A 19,796-nucleotide genomic window follows, 5' to 3' on the forward strand; every position below is an offset into this window, starting at 1 on the left:
AACCCATAAACTAATCTAGAATCTTTACATTAATGTGTAAACAGTATTAATTTATCATTAATGATTAGTTATAAATTACTTTATATCCTTAAGCTGACTTTGCATTGGTTTGCATTAGTTTTTGCAAATCATTAAAACATTAACTGGATCAGTGATCAGCAGGGTGGAGCAAACAGGAAGCACCCCCAATTCAATAATGTCTGACATTAGGCTAATTTGCTGCCTCTGGTTGCAATAAAACACAATATTTTCCTAATAGACAATGACTTTGGCTTTCATAACATTAAACAAATTTAAAAAAAAACTCTGTGGCCAGTGTAAAGGTTTGGACATGAGAGAAAATCAGACCTGAGGCACGTCACCAACTGTAATCATGAACTGTCAGCTGAGTCAAATTTCCAATTGGACTCTTTAAACCTTGTGCTAACATTCAGCATTCATTGGTTTCTCTAAACAACTGCATTCTACATTGTGGACAGTTGGTGGAACTTCAGGGCAACTATGGAGGTCAAAAAGACATCTACAAAGCTCTCAGAGAGAACTGTTCCTATGCTGGTAAGAAAGGGAAAATCCAAACCTCCACATGACTGCCAGGAACCTGCAGGAAGTCAAGAGTGCGACTGCATGTTTAACTGTGCAGCATTGCTTGCTTCATGAAAGAAAAGCCTAACTTGCAACTTCGTTACAAAACAACGGCATCTGCAGTACGCTACAGAACATCTAGGCAAGCCAGATGAGTTTCAGAAACAAGTTAAAATAGAACTCTTTGGCCACAATCAAAGCAAAGGTACATATGAAGAAAAAAGGAAACTGCCTGGCATCAAAAGAACACCTTGCCAACTAACTGTAAAGCATGGGGGTGGATCTATCACGCTTTGAGGTAGTGCTGCTGTCAATAGTACTGGCTGCCACCAAAGAAATATTGCTTGAAAATATACATCAAAACCACAATGATGACATGATTTTTTGACGTTATCAGATAGTGGTGCACCCATGCCCTCTTGCTCCGTGATTCTAGCAGTCGTGAGTTCTGCGCTTTTCTCTGCATGTTTCAATGCATGAGCTATGCAGGATAATTCAATTAAGCAAAATATTACACTATATCCACACCATATTTAGTGCACATCTTACTGACTACAGAACCACAGAATAGGCCGAATCCCACACACACATTCTTGCACACAGACATGAACGCTTGCATTCACACAAACAGACTAATACTGCTGTTGAGCTCAGTGATATAATCATCAGCACAGATCAATAAAAGCCCCTCCTAGCTGGCAGACTCTAAACTGAAACACTGCTGAAGCATGTGTAAAGGCAGACAGAGGGGCGAGCGAGAGCTGGGAAAGAGGGAGCAAGTTTGGTGTTCAGACCATTTATTACACAAGTGCTGTCCTGATGCAACACACTGTATTTCAGCGCAAGGCCAGACTCTCTCGGCAACAGACTCTCTCAGACAACGCGCACACCCCTCTCAAACACACTCTTACTAACTTCCAACCACTGAACTCGTGTTCTCCATCTAATGCTCTTTCTCCCTCTCTTTCTCTCGCTCTCTCTCCTTGCTCTGGGGAAATCATTAGTGGCCGGCCTCTCCCTGCGTAATTTTGCCGTGCGCCCCTGGCCTTGATTAATGTGGCTGGGGCGTGCGTTCCCCTCTGTGTTTGTGGGCCGCGCACACCGGGCTCTGGGGAGCTGCGGCGCAGGGGAGACTGTGTGCGATTGTTTCTCTCATTAGTGGGACATCAGTAACAGGGAGAGGCAGCGGCCATGCTGCTGGATAACACGCGCGGGGAGATAAGAGCCATATCAGTGAGAGGGCCCTGAAATATCCACCGCCTTTTATCTGCACCTCACACACCCCGGAAAAAGAGAGAGAGAGAGAGAGAGAGATAAAGAGAGAGAGGCTAGAAATACACACACACACACATCAATAAATATACTTGGCGTGTGTTGACAAAAACACATGGATAGCTTCACAGTTTTTACAACGAGACAAAACCTCTCAGTGTAAATGCGAAACACAGATCAGAGGATCAGAGTGTGACTTGTTTTAGGCTTCTTTCTTCATTAAAGGGAGCCTAGAAAGTCATAGCTGAGCAGAGCTGAATAATGAGAGCTTAGTGGATGGAAGTGACATACCATGAACTTTAAACACTGTTGTCGTCTCCTTCCAAAGAAAATCCAGCATAACCAAATCAGAGCTGTAAAACATGCCAATTTCAAAATCTCAAGACTGTTACACAACAAGCTTGACTCGTTATATTTACGCATGATTTACATAAACCCAGCCCACTAGCGAAGTCCCTGTTCAGAGCTGGCCCAAGCAGTAAAACACAACGCCCTCGTGAGAACAGGGTGTTGTTGATACTGGAGAGCAGTGTATCACCTCCAGACTCAGACCCAGACCACATGACCATTCCTATTAATTTTAAGGGTATTTGCATATGTTCTGGTTTCACCATGTTAAAATAACAGCTTTTTTATACGGCTCTCCTCATTTTAGGTGTTTTTAAATACTCCATTCTTTCATTAGTGTAGACATCAGATACTTAGGCTTGCTTCTCAGTATTCAAACACTTTTGCCATCTCTAGTTGCCATTGTTCAACAGGAGGACAAGAGCTGAACCAATGAAAGCCAAATAACCTATTTTAAGGCTGAAAATCAAGAATAAAACCATTAAAAATGTCAGCCCCAAACCTTGGGATTACTCAAATCAACTGTGTGGACTATCATTAAGCAGAAAAACACATAAGTGAGCTCACTAATCGCTAAGTGACTTGTAGGCCAAGGAAGACCTCCACTGCTGATTGCAAAAGAACCGTCATTTGGATGTCCAACAGACAAGAAACAGCCTTCAGGAGGCAGGTGCGTAGTAATCAGAGACTACTATCCACAGAGAACGTCATGAACAGAAATACAGAGGCTACAATACAAGATGCAAACCACTGAATGGGCAGATTACAGCCAGTGAAAAGTACTTAAATGAGCTGCAGAATTCTGGAAAAAGGTCTTGTGGACAGATGAGTCCAAGATGTGGCCATAATGTGTATCAGAGTGTAACGTGTATAAAAAGGAACTGCCCGCGATCCAAAGCATACCAGCTCATGGTGGTGGGGGTGTCATGGCTTGAGCACTGAGTGTGGTACTGGCACACTCATCTCCATTAATGACGTAATGGCTGAAGGCAGTAGCACAATGAATTCTGAGGTATATAGGAACATCTTATCTGCTCATGCTAATGTTCAATACCTCCAAACTCATTTGGCAGCGCTTCATCCTACAGCAAGATAATGGTCCCAAAAATACTGCTAAGGCAACAAGGTGTTTTTTAATTGCACGATTAAAATATAACTGAGCATTCGTTCCATATGCTGAGGAGAAAATCTTAAGGCAACAGGACCTGGAAACAAGCAAGAGCTTGTAAAGATGGCTGCATTAGAGGCTTGGCAAAGCATCACCAGAGAAGATACTCAGCACCTGGTGATGTGTTTTAATTTAAGCAGTCATTGCATGCAAGAGATATGGGACCAAACATGACTGCTTTAATGTACTTATCATCGCTATGTCCCAAACATTACGCTGCCCTGAAATGAGGGGGACTGTGGAAAAGCGTGTTGTGTTATTTCAACATGGTGAAACCGAAAATTTATGCACATAATCTTAATTAAAGTCTGATTTAATCACATCTGATTGGTTTGGAAAATGTGTCTTTGTCCTAAACATAATAGAGGGCACGGTATATCTCTCAGCCTGATCTGAATAGATTCTTGAAGCACACAGACTAATATTTTGGGCATGTATTTATCAAGATAAGACAGGAGGTAGGCCGATGCTTAGTCCAATGTTTAGCCTCAAGTCTACTGTTCCAAACTGAAGTACCATGTCAGATACCAAACAGATAATCGACTACATCTTAGGGAAGAAATAATAAAAAAAAACGTCAGCCACCCCTTTTGAATATTAAAATCCTCTGGAAGGCTGCAATGATACATCTTCTTTCCAATAGCCAGAAATAGTACAGCTTACTATTAGTCATTTTCTTCACAAGAACACTGTCCACAGTACGAATACTCCCCACCGCTTCCGCCATGTGAATGGCCAAACTGCTGTAGACGGAATATGTAAACATTACACAGTACAGAATCACACTATTCAAGGACATGACTATTTTATAAAGAACTTTCTAAAGAGTGATAGATATTCCGTTTACAGTAATGTGGCCCCCTAATGAATACATAAAGAGTAATAACTGGCCTGAAGTTGTACAGAATACCAATCTGTCTAATCTGACAAAGCGGGTTAAGTTCAGTTTCAGATGACATGAAAAACAGATTTCCAAATGACTGTTTTCTGAAAGTACTTCTTGAACATGCTGTGCATATAAAAACTATAGGTCTGAATTACACAAATGCACTGCATTTGCATTGTTGGCAGAGGCATTCAATTAATTTGCATGAGGGTAAGTGGGCTATTATGGAGATAACTGGCAAAATGATGCAACTGACTAAATGTTCCCCTCAAGCATACACAGAAAACTTTTCTGATATCTTCTCATGTAGCAGAGATCCTCGGAATTGGTCCGCTGAGGAGCGAGTAATAGCAGATTTTCAGAAAGCGCAGCTGACAGAGACGTCTGGCAGGGGGTTTGAAGCAGAAAAGAGAGCCGAGAGCTCTTTGTGCTCCAGTGCATCGGCCCCACTGTTCTTCTGTAGGGCGCCAAGAGGACCAGCAGGAGAGCAGGCGTCATCCCTACAGCACTGCTGCAGCAGCCATCCATATCCAGCCACATCCACCTCCTCACTTCCAGCAAAAGATTCAAAGAAAGTAAGTGTGTGTGTGTGTGTGTGTGATAAACATGTGGCAGCAGTGCCATGTATAAAATTGTGCAAATGCAGGCCAGCTTCAGGTCATCTTGAGGTCATGTTCATAGCAACCCTCAGAATGGGGACAAAATGTGCTCTCAGAGATTTTGAGTATGGTAAGACTGATGGTGCCAGACTGGCTGGAGTATTTCTGAACTGCTGATCTCCTGGAATTTTCAGCACACCAGTCTCAAGGGTTTACTCAGAATGGTGGAATAGAGCAAAAGCATCCAGTGAGCAGCAGTTCTGCAGATGGAAACCCCTTGTTCATGAGCGAAGTCAGCAAGGAAAGGCCAGACTGGTTCGAGCTGACAGAAAGGCTACAGTAACTCAGATGACCATTCTGTATTATTATAGTCAGTGGAAAAGTGTCTCAGAAAGTCCAACACTCCAAACCATGAGGCGGATGGTCTACAACAACAGAAGGCCATGTTGGGTTCCACTTTCTATTCGGCCAAGAATAAAAAGCTGGGGCTACAGTGACCACAATTGATCTGGAAGACTGGAAAAACAGCCAGAATTTGGAAGGGTCAGGATAGGTGCCAACAACTTAAATCCATGGACGTCACCTGCCTTGTGAGACCAGTCCAGGTTGGTGGAGGTGGTGTAAGGGTGTGGGGGATATTTTCTTGGTACACTTTGGTCCGCCCAAACCAATCAATCAGCAACTAAATGCCACATCCTGTTTCAGCATTGTTGCTGACCATCTCTTCATGACCACAATTTAGCTATCTTCTTAGCCAGCATATAGGAAATTCATAAAAAAAAAGGCTCACACCACCTTGTCATGATCAGTATGTTCAATATTTCAAATATCTGTCAAATTGCGTGCACTCAGCTTATATCATGTCCATGGAAAAGCATTGGAAAAGTTCCTTAAATACCCCTGTAACATGTAACAGTAACATGTTGTGGTAGCATGTAGATTAAAGTTCTGTAGTCTGTGACATGTGACCTTGTGTACAGTTGCAAAAGACCAATCAAACAAGATCAATTTAAATAGCCCAACACAACTAAAATACCAACTGTTTTCTCCAAATTCAATTATTATTCAACCCCTTTCACGACAAGTGTCTTTAGTACCCTTTTTAGAGAATCCTTTGACTGCTGCAAACATGATGCATATCAAGACAGCCGCATTTGGCAGCATTCTTGGGTAATCTTAGACCGTTCCAGTGGCAGTGGCTTCCTGTTAACAAATATTCTTGGGTTTGCATGCTGGAACCGCCATCTTTAAATCAGTCAGGAGACAAAACCTTGATGGACGTTGAGGTATGCTTATGATTACTGTTGGAAGGCTTAATGATGCCCAAGCTTTAGCTTCCTCACAGAAGGCATGTTTTCTGTGATATTTCATTGAATCCATCTTGCCCTGCATACACTGCAGGTTTCCAGTGCCAGAGGGAGCAAAGCAGCCCCAGGGCATCACAGAGCCACCGCCATGCTTTACTGCAGGCAGGGCGTTCTTTTCAGCATATGTTTCATTCTTCCTCCACCCGATATACCGTTGATTCATAGCACTGAAGACGTCCAGTTTCATTCCATCGCTCCACAGAGCAGAATTCACAAACTTCTGTGGAGCAATGCAAAAAATCGAACAGACATTTTTTTAGTTACTGACATTAGGGAAACGGTAAGCCTTAAACTCATATTATACACATATCAGATGACAGTGTTCTGACAAAGCCTAAAAACAAATGATGAGTGTGTGTGTGTGTTTGTGTGTGTGTGTGTCTCTCCCTTAGGCACCCACACTTCAAACTCTTTAACGGCCAGTTCTGCTCTCACACTCATTTTCCACAAGACCTTAAAGCATGCTTCCTCCCCCTACATCTATTTCTTTTGCTCTGGGCTGGTCTATCATTCTCTCTCTCTCTCTCTCTCTCTCTCTCTCTCTCTCTCTCTCTCTCTCTCTCTCTCTCTCTGTCTCTCTCTCTCTTATATCTCTTTCTCTCTGTCTCTCTCTTGCCTGCTCATTTCTTCTCACAATTTTTTCCCCACTTCTGCTCAGTAACTGGTAAAAATAGTGCTTCATAAATCATGCATCTCTCCATTTCTCTCTCTCCCTCTCTTTCTTTCTCTCTCTCTCACATACACACACAGATAGGACAAAGAAAAAGACAAATGATAGAAGGAATAAGCCCATACTGTAGGAGATTTGATGAGTGGGGTTGTCATGGCGTTGAAGGGGAACGTGGCTAAAGGGCTCCTCTGGCTGCCATGCTGAGATGATGGTGCTCAAGTAGGACGGGATACAACTAAAGGGGAAAACTCTGCTCAGCTCATATTTGGCCAGAAGCAGGAACCTTCTCAGTTCTTGCTCTTAGACCCATTACCAAGACCAATACATCAGGCTTCAGGCTGACAGAGTGTCAGTCGACTGCTTGGATAGGCTCACTTAGTCTAGCACATTGTAAAGGTACAGCGCAGATCAGTCCTCCGGTTACACGTCATAATCAATACAAAGCAGGACAGTGGATCATACCCAAACCCTCTCACAGCACAGATAAGCCTCAAACACACACACTCACACACACACAGGCACACACCGTTGAGTTTCACTCTAATTGGCCACTTCACTTGTATCTGTTTTGACAGCTAATGAACTGTAGCAGAACACAGTGTGTACGTGTGTGTTTTAGAAAGAGAGGTGACAGAGGTAGAGGCGAGAAAGCAAAGAGAGAGCAACAAAGGAGAGAAAGACAGAGGATAGAGAGACATACAGAAAGAGGGAGAAATAAAAGACCACATAAGAAGAGGGAGACTGATAAAGAGAGATATAGCAGAGAGAGTGAGAGTGAGAGAAGTGAAAGGAGAGGAAAGAGAAACAAAGGAGAGAAAAACACAGAGAGAAGATAAGGAAGAGGACAGAGATAAGAGGGCTAGAGACAGACAAGCATCCCACTGAATTTGCAGAATGATTTTACATGTCCAAAGAAAAAACCCCAACTAACTAATGCAGGGTTGAATTAGGCCGATTCCCACTGATCCTCAACACTGAAAAAAGAGCTCTTAAATTCTGGATGCATCTGAAATCAAGTCCTCAAAACAAGCCTGCGGTTTCAGGCACTCCAGTCCGAGAGCTAAACCCTGAAAAGAGTTCCCTGTGTCAGCTGGCCTAGAGACTGGCCAACGTACTGACCCCTACCAACCCCAACTCTCTGACCAGCTCTGTTTACCAAACACCAATCAGAGTAAACCAAATTATTAGAAACCTTAAAAACACTTACCTGGAACATTGGACAACCCAAATTCACTCCCAAAACAGACTGGACTGCTTTCTGACCCCAAAACATGAATATACCCTGCCCACATATCTCCTCACTGCCCAAAATACGAAGCTGAGGCAGATCAAATACAGACTCAGTGACCACAGCCTGGCGACAGAGAGAGGCAGGTTCAAAAAGTCCTGGATCCCAAGAGAGGAAACAGTGTGTGGTCACTCAGAGACAGAAAGAGACAAAGAAGGTGAAAGAAAAAGGAAGAGAGGGACACAGAGAGACAGAAAGGGTTAAAAGAACGATAGAAAGAGACAGAGAGAGAGAGAGAGTGAAAGAAAGAGAATGAAAAGAAAATGAGAGAAGGAGAAAAAAGAGGAAAGAGAAAAACAGAGAGAGGGAGACAATTGAGAAAGAGAGAGAGACGATGAAAAAGAGGGAGAGAGACAGACAGAGACAAAGACAGAAGAGGAGAGAGAGAATAAAAAGGAAAGAGAGAGATAGAGAGAGAAAGAAAATATGCACAGAGACAGACAGACAAAGACAGAGAGAGAAGAGGAAAGAACAGGAGAGGAAGATTGGTGGTTGGTGTGGCGCAACAGATAACACCACTACCTGCCACTGAGCTACCACACCATGTGGGAGACTGGGGTTCGATTCCCAGTCTGGGTGACTATGCTGCGCTACACCAATAAGAGTCCTTGGGTAAGACTTCTAACACTACATTGGCCCACCTCTGTAATACGAGTAACCTTGTAAGTCACTCTGGATAAGAATAAAAGCCATAAAATGCCATAAAAGAGACAAACAAAAACAGAGAGGGAGAGTAAGATAGAGAGGATGAGGACAGAAAGGGACAAAGAAGAGGTAAAAGGGAGAGAAGGAGACAGAGGAGAGACATACAGAGACAATGACAGAGGAGAGAGCGAGAGAATGAGAGAGGAGAGGGAGATCAACAGACAGAGGCAGAGAGGAGGACAAGAAGAGGTAAGAGAAAATGAGTGACAGAGGGACACAGAAAGGGAAGGGACAGAGAGAGAGAGAGAGAGAGGGAGAAGAAGAAAGATACATAAGAAAAGAGGGACATAGAAGAAAAGGTGAGAGAAGAGGAAGGAGGGAAAGAGAGACATAAACAAAGGGGAGGGGGGGCACAAGAGCATGAGAGAGTAAGAAATTAAGAGCATGAGAGAGTAAGAAATTAAAAAGAAGGAGATGCAACAGTGAAAGGGAATTTATAACAGACTACTTTTAGACTAAACATTACAGTACTCATTCACACACACACACACACACACACACCTCTGATAACAGATGTTCTGATACTCTATCAAGTAAAGGTCAGGGCAAGTAATCCAGCAGTCTATAGAACTGCAAACTACAGCAAAAGCGACTACACACCTCGAAACAACCTGATTCCATTTAAACCCATCGATTAGTCTTTTCACAAGCATCAGCTACGCCATGTGTCCAAATGTCTCCAGACGCTTTATCTAACCAGTGAATACAGCTACTTCAAGGTGCACTCATTGCTGACAGACATGTATTTGCGCACACACCATTTGTATAATCTCTGTTGACAGGCACTGCTGGTCACCATACCCAGTGCCACACTTTGGCTAGAGAGGCAAAAAGCCCCCAGCACTGGACTGTGGAGCAACAGAACTGCTTTTACTGGAATGATTGAGCCCTATCTAATAATTTCAGGATTGGGAGTTGGAGTGGGGTTTATAATCCAGAACTAATCATCCAACATCAGTACCAGACCTCGCTAATGCTCTTATGGCTCAACTTATCAAATCCTTATAGCAATGTTCTAACAGCTGGACTAAAGCCTTTCCAGAAGAGTAGAGCTACTACTGCAGCAAGGAAGGACCAAACACTGTATCAATCAAATCTCAACTATAATAGTAAATCCAATCTTTACCTTTATGACAGCTTCCATTCTTTCCAGGAGACTGCGGAAATCTGACAAGAGATTTTCCCACACAAAGTTAAGTCATAGCCGTTCTCTCTGAGCTTCGAGTGCCGTTTATCTAATGAGGGTTTTGTGGTCTAGCAGCTCTACAGGTCTGCATAGTTGTCTGGGGTGCCTTTATCATATTGTAGTTACTCTAGTATTGGAACCTGCTGTTTTTCATTCATTCTTCTTTGACTTTACCCTTCTTACCATCTTAGTGGATTATCTTATTTCTAATCTCTCCTCGAACTTTTTTCCCAAAAGTTTACCCAATTTTTCTCCCCGAGGTGAAGATTGACACAAGTGATCCTATACATGCGCAACTGGCCACCATCTCTTTTCGAACAATGGCCGATGCAACAAGGTCACCGGACAACCAACGCGCTTGGGTGAAAGCACTGGGTACCCATCTCTGATGCCTGTGCCAGACAGCATCCTACTGAAGTGATGTGAGGAGAGAGACAGCCATCAACCCAGCCAAAGAGAGCAAGGCCAATTGTGCTCTCTCAGGCTCCGGCTGCTGATGGCAGGCAGCTTGACCCAGGATTCGAAGCAGTGATCCTTGGACAATAGTGTCAGCGCCTTAGTCTGCTGAACTGTTTTGACTGGAAATTAAACAAATGAATAGTGTTACTTCTTACTTTTGCACAGTGTAGCATAGTACACATAGTGCCTTTGCCTTCTCCCACTCTCCAAGATGAATCAGCAGAAGTGGTGGCATTGGTTTGCTTCTATCTTAAGAATGGCATTTCCTTCTAATCTCTAATTTCATATCTTATAGCATTTCTTCTTTCGAATGTCATGCTGTTAAAGTATCTTCCCATGCTTTCCATACCATTGCTATTTATCGCCCTCCTGGGCATTTGGGCATTGGATATCTTCCTGAGTGGTTATCCTGTAAAGGCATCTTCAACCTTCCTTCAGATAAACTGCAGTCATCCTGTGTTCTTCCATTGCTGTCATCTTTTGAACTCCCCATGAACCAGTCTCATTCAACGCACAGACCCAGCATACTAGACTTGATCTACAGCAGTCCCACATATGAATCTGACAGTAACTCTTAACTTCTAGGAACATCACTTTTTATCCTTCCCACTCTCCCTCCCTGCTCTTCCTGCACACATCCCTTGCCGCATCCTGCACTCTTTCCCCCCTCACTTCTTGCTTTGTCTATTTTAACCACCCTTCCACAAGTTGATTCCTTCTATTTTCTCCCCCTAGAAACTGCTATGCGGACACTTCCCTTTCATCATATTCCTCTTCAGTTAACCTACTTTGTCCTCTCCCTTCAAGACCAGCAAGATCCTTCCCACCTGCCACATGGCTGACGGTCTGGCTGAGAGAAATTGCAGTGAGACTCTCCTCAGACTCTCCTTTCTAGGTTCTCAATGGAAGAAACTGCCACAAAATCATCATTTTACAAAAAGAAATGCAATGAAAGCATTAATGTAATTGCTGCAATGTAAATCTCTTAAGCCTTTCATCATTTTCTGTTCTCTTCTGAAACCTCTGCTCTCCCAAGCAACCCTTTTTTTCCCCAGGAACAACTGGTCACCTTCTTTGAGGAGAAGGTCAACAAGATCCATCAATCCCTACCTCCTGTCTCCAGTCTTTCCTTCAGAGACCACACTCTGCTCTCACTGCTTCTTACATCTACTAGTCCAACCACCTGTCCACTACACCCCATTCCATCCAAACTGTTTGCTTCCTTTCATAATGCTCATCCCAAAAACCTCCTTGTCATCAGGTTATGTAGCCTTCATAGCTGACACAGTTGTTTTCATCTCTTCCAAGATAGCTCAGTCATTGACCTCTACAGACCAGCATCTTTTCTTTTCTCTTAAAGATTTTTGAAGGATCGGTCTTCAAAAGACTTGTCTTTGGGGACAACCCTGAGGACCTCAACCAGTCTGCCGTGAAACCAGGGCACAGGAACTGCTTTCAGAGCAGTTACAGGGAAGCTACATGCTGCAAAATCAGTCATGAATTTCCTTCATTCCTTTGCAGGCTCTGATATAGTCAGACACAAGATCATCCTGTTCCTCCTCATAAGTCTTAGAATTACAACTCTGCATGGCAGTGGTTTACTCCCAACCTGGAGGGGTGCTTTTACCAGGTAACATGGAGGGGGCCCATATCTGTTGCATGCAGACTCCATGGCCCACAAGGCTTGGTCCTCTTCTGTTTTTACTCTACACTTATTCTCTTGGTGCAGTAATATCCTTGGGAGAGTAATATATTTGTTCTTTTACCACTGTTTTGCTGATGACACTTTTATTTTCTTTCCCACCTTCACTTGATACCCTCTGAAAGACTGACCTGCCTTACATCCCTGGAACTACAAGTTGATATGATCCTGCCATCTTTTTCAAGAGCTCCCTCCCAGATGATTTCTCATCTGCAACATCCAGAGAATTCAACCTGTCAATCTAGGGAGGTCACCCAGGTGCTTGAGAATGGCCAGGTCTAGTCCCTCATTACCTCAAGGCTTGACAACTAAAATTCCTTCTTGACTGGTCTTTCTACACATGCCATCAGGCCCTTGCAACTTCAGTCATCAGAAGATCCACTACAGCTCAGGGGTCGCAGGTTCAAATCCCAAACCATGTCGTTTTGCCATCAGCGGACAAAGTCTGAGGGAGCACAATTGCCTGTGCTCTCTCCAGGTTAGTAGATGGCGCTCTTTCTCTCTCCTCACCTAATCACTTTAAGCGATGTTGGTTGGCACAGGCATGTGTTAGCTGGTGTGGCGGGGCTGGGGACCCAGTGCTTTGTCGGATACCTGCCAGCGGCAGTTCGATAAGAGGCAGTGGCCGTGTGGCAGTGTTAAGTCCTTGCCATCCTAGAGTTAGGAAGAGCTAAGGTGGGCAATTGGCAGTACCAAACAAATTCTTAAAAAAACTCTGACTTTCACTGTCACTAAACTAAACAAAGTTTCTCCCCCTCGCTGAAGAGTCCCTCGCTGTCTTCAAACAACAACTAAAAATGCAAATCTTTTTTAGGGGCACTTCATTTAGCACTAACCTTGTAATTATTAAACTAATTGGTTAGAGAAGCGGGCTTGAGACTGGAAGGTTGCCAATTCAATCTACTGGACTGAAACACAAAGTGAAGAAACAGTCCTTTGTCCTCCCATTCCTCTCTACATTCATGGCTGAGGTGCCCTTGAGCAAGGCCCGATTGCTCCCTGGGTGCTGAGGTAGCTACTTACTGCTCCCGGTGTATGTGCTAGTCACTAGTGTGTGTATGTTCTGCTTCACCACTTTTCTTTCATATCTCACAGTACGCCAGCATTGATGATCTTAAGATCGGATTTGGAATCCAGCCTAACAGACCCTCAGTAAAGTATGAAACCATTTATAGTTTTACAAAGCTAAACTGAGCTTTATTGAGCAACAAAGGCTATGTTCAGACTGCAGGCAAATCGGATTTGTTTCTCAAATCAGATCTGATGAGAGGATGTCCGCACTGTTACTTGCAAGTGATCTGATTGGATTTGCATGTCCAAACATCAACCTATGTGGTAACATCAGTAGGCATCAGTAACTAACCTGTGCCACTCATCTTGGATCCCAGCGCTTTCATCACTCTGGAATTTACATAGTAGTTGTTGGACGCGTTGCAAGTGACGCAAAAGTCGGTGTAATATAACACACCTGATTCACCTCATTCAGCTAATGACCCAGCCCTTTTCATGCTGAGTCAGTAGAGTTATAGCAGAAAACATGCAAAAACACAGAATTTAAGGGCCGAGAATTGCTCTGGTGTCATCAAACAACACCAAAAAGCAGTCTGAAACCAACCCCTTTTACAGCAAGCGGGTTACTGCTGACATCTCCCTCCTTCAACGCACAACATGGAGCTGATTTAAAGTCAAACGTTCTGGACGCACTGGTTTCATCTGGTGCTGTGCGAGTGTGAAGTGATAGCGTATTTCCCGAGCCAAACATGATGAAGCGCAGTGAGAAATTCTCCTCTTATCCAAATCCGCTCCTAGCTTGACAAATCATACGACACATACAAAAAGGCAACAAACATGCTTGTAAACAACCTCTCAGCTCACTCACCACACACACCACACACAGAGTATCAAGCACAGCAGAATCACAGCAGCAGTTCAGACACAGAGCAGAAGATGAGTGGAGATTTGATGAATAATGCGCCGTGTGAGTGAGTGTGTGTGTGTGTGTGCAAGTCTGTGTGTCGCTGACAGGAAACTGGGTGTGAAAGTGAAAAGTTCAGTGCAGTCCCAGCATGCAGAGGCACGATGCAGAACAAGCTTTTGCGGCAGCATTTTTTTTTTCTTTTTTCAATATTTCATGAGCACTTGCCCTCACACAAGCTCGAGCAACTGGAGTGTGTTATTGCTGTTTAAACTCCTCACACCCCACTGAAGGGGTCACTGCTGAAAAGCGGGGAGAGGCTGCACACCGGAGCTTGTCAGGAAGCGCTTCCTGGAAAGCGCTGGAGGCACTTCTGGTGTGGCTGCGAAGGCTACAGCTATAGAGAAGTACGGACAACCAAGAATTTGAAGCCACAGCCATTTGCTGTCCAACACAACATAATGGGCCCCAGGTGTGCTTTCACATCTACCTCTTCTGGCTACAAACACACCTTTGGAGTTTTTAGCTTAGTCCGAACCAAAGTAGCAGGTGTGAAAGATGCCGTGGACCACGGCCCAGCCGCTAGGGCCAAAATGTCTCGTTCCAAATCAACTGAACCATGGTTTGGTTTGTTTGCAGCGTGACAACACTTTTTTGGATGGTTTGGACAGAATTACAGGAGGTAGTGGTGACACAGGGACAATGATCTGTCAGCAAGGGATTATACAGCATGCGATTGTATAGCAAACCCGTTCTTCTGAAGAATTTCAACTAGTCCAGAGTACTGTCTTTTGGTGTTGCTGGTAGTAATGCCATAATATTTGCAGTATAGTGGCAACAACATCAATCTGTTCATTAATTTAGCTGAAACTGATGGATAAATGAATGAAATAATAAAGAATGAGCTTTCTGTGTATTAGCACATTTATGCAAAAGTTGCTATATGCTATAACCATGAGCTACCCAGCACCAGAGACCCTCTCACAGCATGAGCACTGACCGCTAGCTGGCTGTAGTAGTTTTTCTTAGGCCTCCTTCTATGGTTTTCCTAAAGGGTTGAGTGAACATCACAGTGAACACAATCTCTGATCCTAAGACTAAGACGCTTTGGGGGAAACTGGTCCCAAAACTAAACACCCTGTGGTGGAGTACAGAGATCAGATAACTAGATCTGTATATATCTATAGATGACTATAACTTATAACTATAAAAAACAGCCATACTAGCTGGACATTGTCTGATAACTTTGCACTGTTTTTACATATGAACTCTGGAAAATGGCCAGAGAATCAGGTCAGGTAGTGGTGGCTCAGCGGTTAGAGCGTCAGGTTATTAATAACAGGGTTGTGGGTTTGATTCCCGGGCTTGGCAAGCTGCTACTGTTCGGCCCTTGAGCAAGGCCCTTTACCCTCTCTGCTCCCCGGGTGCTGGAGTTGGCTGCCCACTGCTCTGGGTGTGTGTGGACTCCCTGCCCCTAGTTCCCTAGTTTGTGTGTTCACTACCACAGATGTGTTAAATGCGGAGGACACATTTCGCTGTGCAGTGCACACTGTACACTGATAAATACTTGCACCTTTACTTTAGGTGTGATTATTTTGGCATGCAGTTTGCATAGTGCTAACATGTAGGGTTTCGTCTTTCATTACTCGTTAGCTTATATTAACCTTGTAGCTCCAGTACAAAACTAAAGATGCACACTTATACTGAATATGTTGTAAATCCCTTCTAAGGTGACTCCTTACGTCAAGACTTAATTTACAGGCTTAAAGTCTTGCCTCTCTCTATCTTAGCTAAACCATCTTTAACCCCTTAAAATGCCTATGGACCGCCAGAGGACCCAAAGTGCTATGACAAACTTCTATTACCAAAGAATAGGCCCACCAGTTTGTACAGAAGTGCCTGTAGTTACTGACTAAGTGTGTAATAAGCCTTTTTGTTATATTTAAAATTATGACAGTAATGTGCTGGTCGTGTCAGAAACTCTGAAGACTGTATTTTGGATTTCCACTTCTTCAACCTGAAATTCTGACAGCACTTTTAATATTCAAACACTATTATTTAATATTGCATGTAGCAAGTCAGCTCAGTCAAGCACAAAAAATAATGTGTCATTATATTATCATTTGGAGTTGATTTTTCTGTCCACCAAGATTTAAATTTCTTGTGTTTTATTTCCCTTGTGTCTTCTGTTTACCCAATGGCAGTCAAAAAGAACTGCTCTAATGCACACATCAAAAACTGTTGCTTTGTTTTTGTTGATGTGTCTGAAGGACTAGTTCCCTTCTCTTCATTCAGAGGAAGAAAAGCACAAATACGACTGACTATTCCAGTGGTTTGAGGCTTTATGACATACAGCTCACGCTAATACTTAGCAAGAGGCCCATATCCTACATTTCCTTGCACTTTACTCATTTCCCCTATAGGTCCAATTATGACATTATAGGTTTTGGGTACCTAAAGCATTCATTATAAACTTTTTCAAAACTAACAACTTTATTTATAACAATATCTATTTAAAGTACTGTACCTTTAAGAATGTTGTCAATAAGTGACCTCTGTTCTGATTGGCTATCCTGTATTGTGTCAAAAAAGCAGTCCTGATCAAACTTCATAAATCTTTTTATAACTTTTTTAACAAACAATATGTGTATTTGCAGCTTAGCTTGCATTAATAAACTGTATGGGTTGAGTAGGAAACACTGTTTAAAGCTCATATCCTACATTATATTGCATTTTATTTTTCACTTAGAAAGTGTGTGTGGATTTATGCACTATTCTAATTATTTTGACATTATTTTTTTGGCATCCCGTTATCCATTAGATTTAAACAGTCTATTTATATAGTCTGTACACATTTGCGAGTAATACACAGTCATACCAGAATCTGTTTCTCTGCATACTTCGTTAGCCTCCTTCCACTCAGTTCTTCAATAGTCAGGACCACCACAAAGCAGATATTATCTGGGTGGTGGGTCATTCTCAACACTGCAGTGACACAGACATGGTATTGGCGTGTTAGTGTGTGTTGCACTGGTTTGAGTTTTAACACTTTAGCATCACTGCTGGACTGAGAACAGTCCACCAGTCCAACCAGAAATATCCAGCCAACAGCCCTGTGAGCACTGACAATGGACTGAAGGATGACCAACACAAACTGTGCAGCAACAGATGAGCAGATGAGGTGGGCCGGCTAGGTAGGAGTGTCTAATAGAGTGGACACAGTGTTTAAAAACTCCAGTAGCACTGCTGTGTCTGATCCACTCAAACCAGCTCAGTACAAACTAACAGAGTCACTGCAGTGCTGAGAATAACCCACCACCAAAAAAAAACCCGCTCTGTGGTAGAAATAAAAAAAAAACCTAAATGTATGTATACGTACATATATGTTTGTTCGTGTGTGTGTGAGAGAGAGAGAGACTCACCTGTGTGTTCAATCGACTCTTGGCCCCTACAGCATGTTTAAGAGCCAATTTGATGATCACATGCAGTCTAAGCACTACCGCCTCCATGTCCTGCTCTCCCCTCATGGCGCTGTCCAAGGTACCCAGCCCCTCTACGTAGCTCCTCCAGTGAGGCTGCACCTCAGCTGCCCCTCCAAGACAGGACCCCATGGTGCTGAGGCACAGAGCCCTGCATGGCCGGGCCTCCAGCAGCCCCTGGCAGTGTGGGCAGTACCACAGCCGGAGCAGCGCCCGTCCACAGTCCCTGCCGGCCTTTAGATGCTGTGTAGTGTTTACCACTTCGATGCCCAGGTTAAGCGCCTGAAGGAAGACCCGAGTGGCCGGTAGCGAGTGAGACAGGCGAGTCATCATCAGCTTGGGGTAGGAGCCAAATGCAGAGGCCTCACGCCACGCCCCTCGTAGACAGTCCTCTGAAGTTCCCGGCACTGCCCCGTTGCCCAGGACACGGCGGTAGGCTAGGGGAAAAAGGCGTGAAAAGAAGGAGGTGACCATGTCATCCACGTTGGCTTCTGAGCCCAGGATGTAGAGAGACATGTCCAGGAAGAGTTGAGTGACCGCACCGCTGACTCCACCCACCAAGGCTGGAAACTCCTCCCGCAGCATGGCGAGGGTGGAGTTACGGCCAAGACGCAAGACCATGTCGAAGGCCTCTGAGAGAAATAGAAAGAGAGAAAGAGAGAAAGAGAGAGTGTCAGAATTCCATGATGAACCAATAGAAATGCTCCAAAATTACGAAAAAAAATATTTTTACATTGACTTTCATCAAGAGTTAAGACGGTATATGATCTGTCAAGAGATGGGATATATTAATCAGCCAGAGAACAGTTAGTTTTTGAATGTGATGTGTTAACTTCAGGGAAAATGCTCAAGCATAAGAATCTGAGCCAGTCTGACAAGGGCCAAATTACGATGGCTAGGTATGCAGTAGTCATTGCCTACCAAAAGTGGTCCAAGAAAGGACAACCAGTGAACCGGCAACAGGGTTAATGGGCACCTAGGGAGGCCCACCTCACAACTTACAGGAATTAAAGGATCTGCTGCTATCATCTTGGTGCCAGATACCACAGGATGCCTTCAGAGGTCTTGTGGCACCCAAGCCTCGTATGATCAGACCTGTTCTGGTGACCTACTCAGTATTAGGCAGGTAGAGCTAATGTAAAGGCTGATTGGTGGGTAGTACAGAGTCAAAGTCAAAGACATCAGGGGAAATGATATGTAGTGCTATTTATCAGGGTGTTAAAATATTCAGAAAATCCACTGAGAAGAATGAAAGAAGGAAAACAAATTAAAGTGGTGTTGATTACTGTTAACAGCCCAACTGAAAATCTCACTCCAGCATGCTCATTTCATGTATCAAACTCTTTCCATCTCCTAGCTCCAGTTTCATTTGTAGATTATGCCACAGAATGGACATTCATTTTTTCCATTTAAATTATGTTCAAGTTTTATGAGGACCTCGCATCTGTAAAGCCAGTACTGTGAAATAATGCTCATTTAATGTCTATCTATGAATTTATTTTCAAAACAAGCTTTTTGACATAAAATATTTTATTGGTAACATATGAATTATATTGTTAATTGCAATTAAACTGACGAAACATGCAGTCTTCACGACCGGTTCTCCCCGAGTTAACACATCCTCGGATTTCACCCTAAAACATCTAATAACTTTTTCTGATGCACACAATCTCTCACTCTCACACGCCATCAGCTACACACATCTCTCTAATCCTGTGACTGATGACAGGCTGGAAAATAAAGAAAGTAAAGCTTCCCACATCAGATGGAAACCATGGTTTTCGCAATGACCTTTTAGAACAACAAAAGGCTGCTTTTCAAGAGTCTTAAAAGACTTAAAAGGGGCGCATTCATCCAGACCGGAGGCTGTTTGAGAAGCAGAGCCTCAGAGATGCCGGGAGAAGAAAAGTGCACAAAGCGTAAGCCGGAGCTGAGAAATAATCAGATGCATTTGAAAGCTCTCAGTGAAGTCTTATCAGCGCAGAGGCAAAGAGGGACAGCTTCCCAAATCCACACAAGCTACCAGGGGGAGCCGAGAGGAGAGGCAGAGGAGATTTAGAAACATGGAGAGAGGGAATAAGGGAGTGCAGGACAGGAGAGGGGCAAATCACTCCCAGTGAGTGAGCGAGAGAGAGTCCAACAGTTACTTGGTTATTGTGTCAGTGAGTGA

General features: G+C 43.6%; 1 protein-coding gene across 2 annotated transcripts in view; it reads right to left on the reverse strand.

Annotated features, from left to right (window-relative positions):
• Positions 1-19,796, reverse strand: part of gpc3 (glypican 3) — a 225,174-nt gene that overhangs the window by 90,382 nt on the left and 114,996 nt on the right. For both annotated transcript variants that reach the window (XM_072662855.1, XM_072662854.1), the window contains exon 3: positions 17,570-18,258. In XM_072662855.1, the coding sequence (XP_072518956.1) occupies positions 17,570-18,258 (689 nt within the window). The remainder of the gene's footprint in view (positions 1-17,569; positions 18,259-19,796) is intronic.

The sequence above is a fragment of the Salminus brasiliensis genome, chromosome 19 (genome assembly GCF_030463535.1).
Source record: "Salminus brasiliensis chromosome 19, fSalBra1.hap2, whole genome shotgun sequence".
NCBI classification, from domain to species: Eukaryota; Metazoa; Chordata; class Actinopteri; order Characiformes; family Bryconidae; genus Salminus; species Salminus brasiliensis.